Below are 13,534 nucleotides of genomic sequence, written 5' to 3'. Positions count from 1 at the left end.
TCTAGGGGGGCATGTAATAGACTAACTTTCTAGAGGTGCAACAAACTGGAATTTTCAGACCAGAACCTGGTAATAAAAAAATTTGTTAGGTCGAAACAACAATTTTTTTTTCTACCTTTTAAAAAAAAAAAAAAATGTTTACTTTACCGCCGGGGGCTCTGGGGAAATATCAAGGGTCTAAGCTGACCCCTGATATTTCCCTTTTGAAACTGAGGACCCTGTGTCCTCAATATCTTTTTTAATCTCTTTTTCTGCAGCCCCTGTTATGAATGAGCAGGAAGCCTCTATACTGAGTGTATCTTACCATTCATAAACTGTGGAGATAGTATGCGTTACTATGTCTACAATCATGAATGAACAGGAAGTGATGTAGAGCACTTCCTGTTCATTCTTAAATGGAGACTCCGTAAACATACTATGTCCTCAATTATTTACAAGCACTCAACGATTAGCTGATCGTTGAGTGCATGTAACCTCTCTCCATCCTCACTCCTTTGTCTGTCACAGGAGGTTGAGCAGCGGGTGCGGCCTTCTGTGACAGCTTTCGCCTTCCTGAACCTCTTTCCATCCTGATTTGTTGCCAAGTGGGGCAGTGCGGGAGTAGAGCTTGGCCTCTTGTGACACCGACCGCTGACCACGCTTTTTTTGGTGGGGTTGTATTTTGTGGGGGGTTTTCTTCTTGTTAAATAAGTCTTTTCAAGCATTGTTTGTTTCTCAACTACCCCAAACAGGTCATGAATTCCCTTTACAGTGTGTAGGTGGTTTAATCCCTATTGCTGGCTTTGTGCTGTCCCATACTGCCATTGGGCATTGCTAGGAAACCGATTTAACCACCTATGTTGACAACCAGAGTAACAGATAAGGGTTGGTGTTGAATTATCATACCGGTAAGGGTGACTGTAGAAATAATAGAACAAGAATCCCTTACATTGGATGTCTTAAAGGTTCAGTCCCAGAGCTAATTTCTGCCAGTCTTTTAAGTCATTAGTGATATTCACACAGTCCGATTATAGACATAGGTAGACAGTCTTTCTTCTGTCAGTAGTTTCCCCACATGTGGGCACCATAGGAGGCCAGTAAAAACTATTGGCTTTTGACTTTGTACAATTTAATTACCGAGCAACTTTAAGAAAAATCAGAATAATGTGTGTTTTTGTTTTTTTAATGTTTACTGTGAAGCATAATGATTTTGTGTGCCGTTGAGCCAGTGACTCAGTCTCTTCATCTTCTCCCAGAACTGTTGTGTTGTTAAGGCTCAGTGAGCCTTTTTTTTTTTTTTTTTTGTCGTCTCTTGCTTTTCTATGTATCAGTTCTCATCCAATCACTATGTTTCCTGGAGAGATACAGTCAATCTGTCTGGTTTGTTGACTGCTGTATATTTTCCCCGTGGTCATTGCTGCCTGAAAACTCTCATTCTGTATTCAAAATGTGTTAGAGATTTTCAGAGAAATTTCAGCGAATAAGATATTTAAGAAACACCTAAAGGAAAAACTATAGACCAACTTAAAAGCAGGGGTAGCACTAAAATTCTGTTCCATTCAGAGTCAGTCACTCCATTCTAGGAATAAGTGTCTCTTATGACACTCAAAGAAAACACTCAAAGAAAAGGTGTCGGGTGTTAAGTGCTTTTACTTGGCTTCTGAGATTTGCCCATTTGTACTTCAGTGGAAATTCCTATTTTGCAGTGAGATCTCCAAATTGTAAATACTACCATTGGTATAAAACCAGCACTTCAAACTCTCACAAGCAAGTTTGTGTGCCCAATTCCTTCACTATCGATAATATGAAATCACCTGCACTCCATACAGCGTACAAACCTTGAATGAGAGGTTGGTGCTTGAAGTGACAACACGGATGGCGCCGTATAAGATACAGTCCATAATAGAAGTCACCAGCATTCGATATGTGCAAGAAGTAAAGCACTTTTTTTTCGTCACATGCGTCAAACAGCCAACGTTTCTGGGCCACGCAGGGTCCCTTCTGGGCGACATAGTGACATAGGTTGGCTGTTAGATGCATGTGACGATTTAATAAAAAGTGCTTTACTTCTTGCACATATCGAGTGCTGTTGACTTCTATTGTGGACAATTCCTTCACTACACTCTAATGACTGACAGCCCATGTAGGTGTGAATGTTCCCATTGCACCCCCGGAGCTAAGATTTTTCTTTTGGTTTGGACCTATATAGCTATGACTGTAGTACTTCTTATGATCATATATGGATCTTAGCTGCGGAGGTTACTGCAACAAGTTACAAGTCACTCTATTCAAGTTGTATAGTAACATTTTTAATCTTCTGTTGTAGTTTCCACACTCCACAGAATCAAAAGTCAATAATGAGAATGTACTATTTGTTTCACTTAAAGGATGTAATATCTCGTAATGCTACTTCACATTACAAAGGTACAAGTCAATAGTTTGAGTAAAGAATATCAGCTCTTATAAAAAAATATCAGCTCTTCTAAACAAAAAGATAATTGCTGTTCGCCGTGTATACGTAGTGTCAGGTTGACTGGTGATGCATTCATGTAATGCACAGGATCCTTGCTCTGAGGCTTAAGCCGAGGAGGAGGAAGGAGCGCTGTGACTGTGGCGGACCGGCGGGGGCGGAGCTACCCTCCCTGTTCGGAGCGCTGGAAAGGTGAGTCTGCTGGATCTGTTACAGACTTGGTGGGAAGGTAAAGTGGTCCTACACATGAATTGATTTTAACTTTGACAACTAAAATAATCTGTGCTGTAATGGAGAGATTTTTGGGTCATAAAGTGAACAGACAATGCTCCTTGATATGGCTGCAAGAACCTTTGTAAGTCCTGAGATCATCTGCTGGTTGTATGCTAATCTAAAGGCATTTACTTCTGCCTGAAACAAAGTTAAGTGCTACCCATCTAAGAGCCATGATACTGTGACCATAAAGGCTTCCAAATGGACCATTGAATAGAAGAGCTGAGCTCCACTTTAATCTACTGCTAGCAAGCGGTAGATATATGCAAAAACATAAACAAATATATAAAAGTTACCAAAAAGGTTATTACTTACCTCGGTCTATGCCGCTCACTCACGTCAGAAGATCTGAAGATTCTCGAGCAACCGAGCAGCATGATGGGGCGGACGCATGTGCAGTACAGAGGAGAGACTCAATGCACGCAGCCATGAACGTGCACACCGGGCAGACACCGTGGGACAGGAAGAGACAGGAGTCTGTGCTGGATCAAATACCGGCACCAGCGCTGGAGCGATTGCTGCGTAGAAGTGGAAGGAAGAAGATGATCAAATCAAGGGGCATCATTTAAGGTAAATCTTTAAAGCAGCATGGAGGGGGTTAGAAGTGTTGCTGTATTTCTCATAGAAGCCTTAGAGTAGCATTTGTTTGTGTAACATCACACTGGCCGCCTTACAGGTACTGCCACTCACCTCCACTACCGGTAGTTATTATTTTAACATTCTAGCTATGCATTTCATTATATTAGTTTATCATTCCCAAGCACCTTAGAGACTTCAGATGTAATTGAAGATACATACACTTACAGGGGAATTCACAAAAGGGTGAAGAGTTTGGAGAAGTGAACAATCTAGGACAACATAGCTGATTTGGAAACATTCTCCAATTCAGCTCACTTTCCAGTTCGGCTATGTTGTCCTAGATTGTTCCCTCCTCCTGCCTTCTCCAAACGTTTCACCCTTTTGTGAATAACCCTGTTAGTGCTACGTTGTGCAAAAAATACTAACGCAAGAAATCCAGTAGTTTTATTATTTGTGAATGTTCTAGTTGCATAAGCAATAGTTCGGACAGTGGCATGTTTCAAGTTCTAGATTTGGGTGTCGGACATTCTTAGACATATATGCATACAGTTGCAAGAAAAAGTATGTGAACCCCTTTGAATTAACTGGTGATCTGATCTTCATCCACAGTAAGTCACAACAATAGGCAAAGACAATGAGGGGAATTTATCAAAACTGGAGCAAAAAAATTTGGAGCAGCTGTGCATGGCAACCATTCAGCTTCTCTCCTTAATTTTCAAATCTTAACTGAACAAACTGAAGAGAGAAGCTGATTGGTTGCCATGCACAGCTGCTCCAGATTTTGTCTGCTCCAGTATTGATGAATTCCCCCCAATGTGCTTAAGCTGACACAGAAACAATTCTAATTTCTTGTGTCTTTATTGAACACACCCATTAAACATTCACAGTCCTGGAGGAAAAAGTAAGTGAATCCTTGGCATTAATAGCTGCATGAACCTCATTTGGCAGCAGTGATTTCAAGCAAGCACTTTCGGTAGCACTGGATCAGACTTGCACAACATTGAGGAGGATTTTTTTTCACCATTCTTCTTTACAAAACTACTTCAGCTCAGACACATTTGTAGGATGCCTGCTGTGAATGGCTCTCAAGGTCATTCCACAGCATCTCTATGGGGATGAGGTCTGGGCTCTGACTGGGCCACTCTAAAAGGCGCGTTTTCTTTTTCAGAAGTCAGTCTGGTGGATGTACTTTGATGCTGAGGGTCATTGTCCTGCTGCATCACCCAAATTCAACTAAGCTTCAGTCGCTTCTGTTGTAAAGCCGACAGTCAGCTCTACAAGTTTAAACAGAGTCCCGGCGGCAAAAGTCGCCGGGAGTCTGTTTAAACAGCCCCGATGCTGGCGACGTACACTGTACGTCATCAGTCACGAAGGTGTTTAAAAGAGAACTATGGGGTAAGTGTTTTTTCCCCATAGCTCTCTTAAGGGTCACAGGAAGACATATACTAGTGTCCGCCCATGACCCAAAGCTCGGTATACAGCGAGCTACAGCGAGCGGTATACTGAGACCGACGCAGGCGGGACGGATCCCTAAATTACTGTCGAGATCCACCCAGCTGCGTGAGTGACAGCTGGCTCTGCCTATCTAGAGGCAGAGCCAGCTGTACCCGTCCCCTCCCCTGTCCGTTCCTCCAGTCAGCACTGGAGAATCGGAGCGCAGAGGCGGGAATCCCTGCAGGGAGATGATCGGGAAGTGAGCGAGCAGCGGTATGTGTTCACTCACATCCAGATCTATTGAGCTGACGTGTGACAGTTTCATTGTCTAAGTTCGGCTCGAACTATGAGGATGAGTGATTTTCACTCACCTCAGTTCTCCTTTTAAGAATGCAGGTGGTGGTGCATTGTCCATAATGCCTTGATCTAGTGAACCTCTGCAATTACACATTCATCATTTCCTACTTACAATAATTTTAAGACACTCCATCTACATTTTGTATGATACACTAGAGAGCTGCAGTAGGGCAAGCAGGGGAAATCTCCAAGTGGTGCTGTTGTGGAGGATTCCATAAAAAGCTTTACTTGTAAAGTAACTAAGGACTTGTTTACTTCTGGTTTATTTTGTATACCATACTTATGTATGCAACAAATACATCATTTGAAAAGTTATGTTAGAAGTGTTGCTGTATTTCTCATAGAAGCCTTAGAGTAGCATTTGTTTGTGTAACATCACACTGGCCGCCTTACAGGTACTGCCACTCACCTCCACTACCGGTAGTTATTATACCCATAACAACAGCTAATTGTTAACCTCTACTGCTGTAGTGATGTCATAGCTGCAGTGTAATTACTCTGTTCTTTTCAAGGGGAAATTATGCAGACAATAGTGGACATCACAGAGACCAATTATGCCCATTTAAGTAAAGGTAACCTATGGCTTAAAATCTAAATGCTTTGTAGCTACTAACACAAAAGGGCTTGTTTTTTGGGTTTTGTTTTTTTTAATCTCCGTAGGAGATATAATTTTTATGTTTTTCACATATGTACAGAGCACACATTACCTTTTGTTATGCCAACCTTAAGTAACAGCACATTGTCCTATGTAATAATACAGGTAGTGGTAATAATATGGAGCAAGGGAATAATGGAGGCTTAATGCACAGTTCATTAAAGATTGAAGACATGGTTTCACTTTTTTTTCCTTTTTATTTTCTTCTCCTGATCATGTTGTTTAAATGCATATAAGTAAAAAAAAAAGAGAGGTTTAGAACATTTGGATGAAGTGGGTAGAATGTGTATATAATTGATTTGCCTCTGTGCTTCCAAACTTCATATCTGGTGGTCTTAAATTTCTAATTCTTCATCACTTCCTGCAATTTCTGATTCTCTGCAGATGTCAGAGCTGATCCTCTACTCCAGGGGTAGCAAAACTCCGGCCCTCCGGCTGTGGTGAAACTACAATTCCCATGATGCATCTCTCCTCGGGAGTCATGTCTGTGGCTGTGAGAATCTTGCAATGCCTCATGGGATTTGTAGATCCACCACAGCTGGAGGGCCGGAGTTTGTGTACCGCTGCTCTACCCTCAAGGGCTAGTTCACACCAAGCGCGTTCCAGATGCAGAGCAGTTACAGAATGGATCAAATCTGCGTCCAATGTATTCCAATGGTATTTTGGGTTCTAGTTCACACCGCAGCATTCAGTTCCAGAGCATGTAAAAAAGCTGCAGCAAGCTCTATTTTTCCCGCTCTGGAACACATGCAAGCGCATTAAAAACGCATGCAAACGACCTGAAATGCGCTCAAAGCCCATTTTAGGCTAAATTTATATATATATTTATATTTCTTTTACAAAAACGGCCTGGAATGTGGCAAAAATGCGGCAAAACACACTGCACTGCATGTGCAGAAACTCATGCAGATCTGGTCTGCATTTGGTGTGAACAAGCCCTAACAGCACTCTGTTTGGTAGACCCTCTGTCACCGTAGACAACAGTCAATAACAGGCAGGAGCTGAGTCTGCAAACTGGTGGCCAGGTCAAGCTAGACAGATAAACAAAGCAATGACCAACAATAGCAGAGGCAACAGGCTAATGATCAGGTTAAGCACAGACAAGCTGTGTACAAACACAATCCAAGCAATGCACAGGGATAATTGAACGCATGAACAGTCAGACACTCGTGACCCCTTTTCGGCTGAGGAAAGTTTTACGTAACCCCAGCGTCGGACAGTGTCTCCACTCTTTTCCACCACAGGGTCGGTCGGTGTCTCTCTACTCCAAACCCCCCCAGCGTTGGTCTGTGTTTCTCTCCTCCCCCCCCCCCCCTTAAAGAAAACCCCACCCCCTCAATTTTTAAAGAAAACCCCACCCCTTGAAAAAAATTGATAATTTGCATAATTTACAAAAGAACAGGAAAGGACCAAATGCAAGCACGTTAAATGTTGTATATTAGTACATTTGTCTTTTGAGTGTGCACTTCTTCTATCCATTTGCTTCCTAGTGTTCGTTTCCTGCGCACATTACATCCCTCATTTCTGATCCACTTGCCAGTGTGCAGCTTCTTGTTGATTCCTGCTGCCTGTGAAATGGTAAATAACTATTACGCTCATCAGAGACCTTTGAGAAGGCTTAGCATCATGCCCTGCAATCAGATGACAGAATTGGGTGCCAGGAGATAAAGCTGCCATATGATTTCCAGGACCCCAGGGTGAATGAATTTAACTCCTTCGCTGCTGCATACCTGCCCCAGCTTCACATTGCAAATGATCCATGTGTACTGGTATACCTAAAACATCTCAGCTCGGATGACAAATCCCATCCACTTAGCCATCTGGGGTGGGGGAGGCAGGATAGTGCAGAACAAGACACGGTAAGTCAGCCCATGGGGAAAAGTTTAGCTGGAAAGGACTAGTCATCAATATTGGTGACTGTAACACTCTCCCTGGCACAATAGGTCAGAAACTATAGCTAGCAAGTGTGTCTTCTGCCTATGGCAGCTCCTATTCCCCGAAGGCAAGCAGGTTAGTTGTCCCCAGGTTTTGTTAAACAGTGATATCGTTTCTGGCTTGGTGACCCCCTGGTAGCAGAAAAGAGCACCTCTGATCTTCGAGAGTGGCAGGTTGAGGCAAAGCATCAAGGTTTCCGTAGGCCAGGCCAGAGGCTGGCAATGGTCTAGGCAATTGGTAACGTAATCCAGAGACAGTCTGGGTTCAATGCAGGCAGACAAACTGTAATCCGGAGAACTAATCCAAGGTCAAGGCAAGCGGCACACAATCCAAAAACAGTCTAAGGTCAAGGCAGGGTCAGAGATGGGACATCCAATAAGGCAAGGTGGGGGGAGGTACAGGAGCTAGGACACAGGACATTATCAGAAGCCTAGAGCCCTGGGCTTGTGATGCTTAAAGGAGAACTATGAAGTGAGTGATTTCTACTCCTCCTCATAGTTAGAGCCGACCTGTGACAAAGATGCTGTCACAGGTCGGCTCTACTGATCGGGAAGTGTGCAGAAACATGCCGCTGTTCCGCTCATTTCCCAATCGTCTCCATGCAGTGAGCGGTGACTGTTAGTCACTGCTCCCCGCAGGGATTTTCCCTCCGATTCCTCAGAACTGGGTGGAGGAACGGACGGGGAAGGCACAACTGGCTCTGCCTCTAGATAGGCAGAGCCAGCTGTCACTCACGCAGCTGGGTGGATCACAACAGTATTGTCGGGATCCATCCCGGCTGCAGCGCTCTCAGCCAATAGCCCGCGATATACTGAGCTTTGGGTCATGGGAGGAGGTTAGTATATGTCCTCCTGTGACCCTAAAGAGAACTATAGGGAAAAACACTTACCCCGTAGTTCTCTTTTAAATAGTGGAGTGAGCTTTTAACAGAACATATCAATTTGCTTTGAATAGGTAAAATGACAGATTCTCTTTCAGTCACATAACACATGTTCAAATGTCGATTTTTGTAGGACGAAAGGTAGACCGTTTTTTTTTTTTTCTCTGCAGTTTGACGCAGTTCGACACTGAAGGCTTTCATTCCAGTTTTGAGTGACAGGTCTGCTTTAATAGCCTGTAAAATGTGAACAAAGGACCTGAGTGAATTGAAGTTTCAGTGTCAGAAGCTCTTCTACGCAACCTGCAACCATTAGGCAACTTAGAAGAGGTGTGATTCTGATGTGTGAAAAGATGTAACTACTGCTATAGATGTAGTAGAGTAATTCAGGTTTATCTCAATATTTAAAAGTTACAAAAACTTTCACATCACACCCGCCTGAAGGAGTAAGATATTATAACTTTGCAGAACAATCTGACTTTAGTCCTATTCATTTATGAAGTCAATAAATGAACACTGTTGGTGATATGTCAACAAGCGCCTGAAAGAGAAGTGTCAGAATGAGTGCATTAGAACATTGGATTCTTTAAATAATTGTGAGTTGTCATCATCCTAACATTTAATGTGGGCATCATGTTACTTTGGCAGTTCGCGTATGAGTGGCGCTTTATGCTGATTCTAAAGATTATTTTTCCACTTCCTTTAACAGGGTCACAACGTTGTTCTTTCTGCTACGAAACTGAACAACAGCGATGTCATCCTAGTCATAGATGGACATGTAGTTTTATAATGACACTAAACTCAGGAGTTGGATCTTAAAAATGCATTCAAGTACCTCATCTATTAACAAAAATGTATCTTATTTGTGTATCACTCGGCTGTAGATCCTCAAACCATCTCTGACTTGGTGCTGACACTGTCCTTCCTTCTGGAGGGGGGCTACTTTTGTACCCCAGGGTCCCTGTGTGTGTTATAAATTAGCCATTGCTTCAAGTTCGCTCCCATGATGGACTACAATCTCAATACAAATTAGTATACCAAATGTGAAATTTGTGAGCTTGTAGTCCATCACGGGAGTGAGCTTGGAACGGTGACTACTTTACAACACACACACGGACCATGGGGAACAAAAGTAGCCACCCTCCAGAAGGAAGGACAGTGTCAGCACCAATTCAGAGATGATTTGAGGATCTACAGCCGAGTGATACACAAATAAGGTAGATTTTTGTAAATAAGGTACTGGAATGCATTTTTAAGATGTAACTCTTGGGTTTTGCTTCACTCTAAAAGGACTTCAAGCTATCAACAAATTAAAGCCAGTTACCACTTTTTAATCATTTACGGCAACAGGTTTCTTTAGCACTTGGGGAAGAATGGTTTAAACCTTGTAAATAAAACCTGAAAATCTAAGCAAGTGAAATGAGAGAAAACAGTTACAGAAACCGTTACCAGAATACAGTATATTCCCTATAGTGGTACATTCAAGTTAACCTTTTGTCTAAGCGAAAAATGGGGACTGCCATTGCTGACCTCCTCCTGAAAATGCTTGTTGTCTGGCTTTTATGCAGACCTCTAGGCTTCAACACTTTAAATCACTGGCCTAAAGCAAGTATTATCGATCAGGAAGGTCAGAGCCCTTATCTATATACTTGTTTTAAGGTTTGTTACGCAGCGCTAATGTAACAGTGTCAGCATGAGAGCCAGATAACTATCATATTAATAAGAAATCAGTTGTGTCAACCTCCGGTTTGTCTCTAAAAAAGGTATCTAAGTTTAGGTAAAGCTGAACTATGGTCCCACTCTGAAGGGATTACTAGTAATTAGAGTTGTGTTGGCAAAAGAGACATACAAAGCCTTTTTTGCCAAAAAACCTTCCCCCATTTTTCTCAGAATGCATACTGTAGGGCCCAGGCTGATAATAGAGCTGAGTGCCTGAATAGATGTCCCATCATCAAGCTGTTCAATGGCCGAAAAGAATAGCAGGACCCAGAAGCAGCAGCCTTAGAAGTTGGCAACGGACAGATCAGTGACTGGAGACCAGACCTGTTACCACTGCCGGAGGGCACACTGAGACGTAAGTGTGACATATTGTGCAAATATATATAATTGCACCTTAGGGTGAGAGCTCACCCGCATCCAGCAGAATTTCTTTCAGCTTTAAACTGAATATGTGGGACACATAGCATCATATATTATGAACGAACAACACAACATTACCATAGTGCTAAACGTTAATGGTGTTTACTGCTTTACACGAGGGAAAAGAGAAATATGACTAAAGAGCATTAGCGCGTAAAACGAGAACTAAAATGATGGGAACACACATTACTTTATTCAGAATGATTCTGTTACACAAAGAAGGCTGTAATGCACACATAGGTCATTTTAAAAGAGAACTATGCGGTGTGTTTTTCCCCATAGTTCTCTTTAGTGTCATGGGAGGACATATACTAGCGTCCTCCCGTGACCCAAAGCTCAGTATATCGTAGGCTATTGCCCACGATATACTGAGAGCGGCGCAGCCGGGACAGATCCCGACATTAATGTCGAGATCCACCCAGCTGTGTGAGTGACAGCTGGCTCTGCCTATCTAGAGGCAGAGCCAGCTGTGCCCGCCCCTTCCCCCGTCCGTTCCTCCACTTAGCGCTGGAGGATCAGAGAGGGGCGGGGAATCCCTGCGGGGAGCGGTGCCTGGCGGTTTCCGTTCACTGCAAGGAGACGATCGCAAAGTGAGCAGATCAGTGCATGTTTCTGCTCAATTCCGATCGATAGAGCCAAACTGTAACAGTTTCATTGTCACAGGTCGGCTCTAACTAGAAGGATGAGTGGAAATCACTCACCTCATAGATCTCCTTTATAAATATGTTCATACAAGATGACTACAAATATCGCAACTGGATCACACAGGAAAGGTTTTCCACCACATTCCTTTTACTTTAATTTAAAGTCAAAAAATGATGTTGAATCATTATTGTCCTGTGTACACGGGCTTCTGTTTGTCAACTGGGTATAAAAAAGCATGTTGATGCTGGTCAGGAGGAGGCCAGCTGCAGGTCAAATCCTCCTGCCAAAAAACTCTTTCAACTGCAAGCTGAATGCACCTGAAAGAAACGTGACTTCACATATTAAGGTTTCCATGCAACTGAACTGAGAATAGTCAAGAACCACAGAAATGCCATTCTACCGTGTTACAAAATACAACCATTGCCAGTAAAGTAGAAGATTGGGCAGTAAAGTGGAAGATTCTCAGTGAAACCAGCAAATGTGTCTGGCTAGACAAAGGCTGGCCGTTTCCTAAACTTGTTGCGGGACAATTTCATGGATTAGATGGTGGAAGTCCCAACCAGGATGAATGCTACACTAGAGTTAACCATATTAGATAATGCAGACATAGTTACAGACTAAAAGATGGCATGCAATGTCAGGCGGCGGCAAACAAAGCTAGCGGAGTACCATCATGCATAAAAAAGGGATGTACTGTAGAGACAAAGCAATAATTCTGCCGCTTTACAAAACACTGGTTTGGCCTCATCTGGAGTATGCGGTTCAGTTTTGGTCACCAATCCACAAAAAAAAAAAGGATGTCCTTGAACTGGAGGGAATGCAGGGAAGGGCAACAAATCTAATAAAGGGGATGGATGACCAAAGCTATGAGGCAAGACTGCAACATTTAAACGTGTTCACTCCAGAAATTAGGTGATTAAGAGGGGACAGGATCTTGATGTCTGCATCTTTAGAGACCGAATGAAGCAAGTTTTCTGATAAAAACAGGTTGGAAAATCCTGTTTTTATCAGAAAACTTGTTTTTCAAGTACATATTTTGAGTTATTATTGTAATGTTCTTTACAAGTTTTGTATGTTTTTTGCACTGTTTTTTTTTTAACTTATAATAAATATTTAAGCGTTGCATCCTGGGAAAGTTTAATCAGCAGAGCATTGCTGGAAAATCTCATCTGTCATCTCATGAGATCTCAGGGAAAGTCATTTTCCTCCCCTGAGATGATTGGCATGGTCACATGTCTTAGTCACATGTGCCCGAGTTCCAGGAAGTAAAGGGAGTTCTACTGTAGTAACCTGCCCTTAGTTAAAAAGGCCACTGTCAAAAGACTAGGAAGAAAAGAAAAATAAGGTTATGCATAGAATAAAAAGCCGGAATTATCTAAAAGTATGTGTTTTTAGATTTCTCATCACTAAACATTTCTAAAGGTGCCTTTGTATCATTTTGAAGATATGGGTAAAGTTCCTCTTTAGCAACGGTCAACGTAGTACTTCAGCCACACAGGGAGTGCATTGTTTTTAGTGAGTTGGCTGATTCATAGACTTGCATTGTGAGGAGGAGCAATAAAGCACAACCATTATTTAACATCTCAAAGCAGGAAGCAGAACCTCAGTATGTAATAGTCAAATATGGTTGCCCCCATGTACCTGCTTGTATAAATACAAACTGTACATAGAAGCAACATTTACAAAAATTACCTACAACAACAAATGTATATAAAGCTGATCTCTTTTACACCTATATCTAATGAATGCTTGAAAAGTCTAAAGATTCCCTTTAAGGGGGAGACTGCAGTGTCAAGTTAGTGTTCTTATAATGTCTTCTCTGACTTGGAATTGTTTTATAGATCCCCTGTATGTCTGGCAGCAGACGGCAAACTATGTGACCTTTACATGTGCCCTACCCGAAGGCACAACCAGAGACGACATCAAGATCCACTTTGCTCCCACTCACATAACTATCTCATTAAAGGAGCAGAAGCCCTTCCTGAAAGGACCGCTGTACTCCGTCATTGATCATGAAAGCAGCACTTGGGTTCTAAAAGATGAAAGACGGTAAAGTAGACGACATTGCATTCATGATATATTGCAGACATGCCTTCAGATTCAATATAGCTCATTAAATATTTTTTTTTTATTTCATTAGGTTGAAGTATATGTAAAAAATAATTCTGATGAACCCTCTCCTCCCCCCCCC

General features: G+C 42.3%; 1 protein-coding gene across 3 annotated transcripts in view; it reads left to right on the top strand.

Annotated features, from left to right (window-relative positions):
- NUDCD1 (NudC domain containing 1) overlaps window positions 1-13,534 on the top strand; it is a 120,080-nt gene that overhangs the window by 50,948 nt on the left and 55,598 nt on the right. For all 3 annotated transcript variants that reach the window (XM_018570765.1, XM_018570773.1, XM_018570760.1), the window contains exon 6: window positions 13,185-13,392. In XM_018570765.1, coding sequence (XP_018426267.1) covers window positions 13,185-13,392 — 208 coding nt within the window. The remainder of the gene's footprint in view (window positions 1-13,184; window positions 13,393-13,534) is intronic.

Source organism: Nanorana parkeri, unplaced genomic scaffold (assembly GCF_000935625.1).
Source record: "Nanorana parkeri isolate BGI_ZX_2015 unplaced genomic scaffold, ASM93562v1 scaffold39, whole genome shotgun sequence".
NCBI classification, from domain to species: Eukaryota; Metazoa; Chordata; class Amphibia; order Anura; family Dicroglossidae; genus Nanorana; species Nanorana parkeri.
The sequence above is the reverse complement of the archived record's forward strand: the minus strand, read 5'-3'. Positions and strand labels throughout refer to the sequence as shown.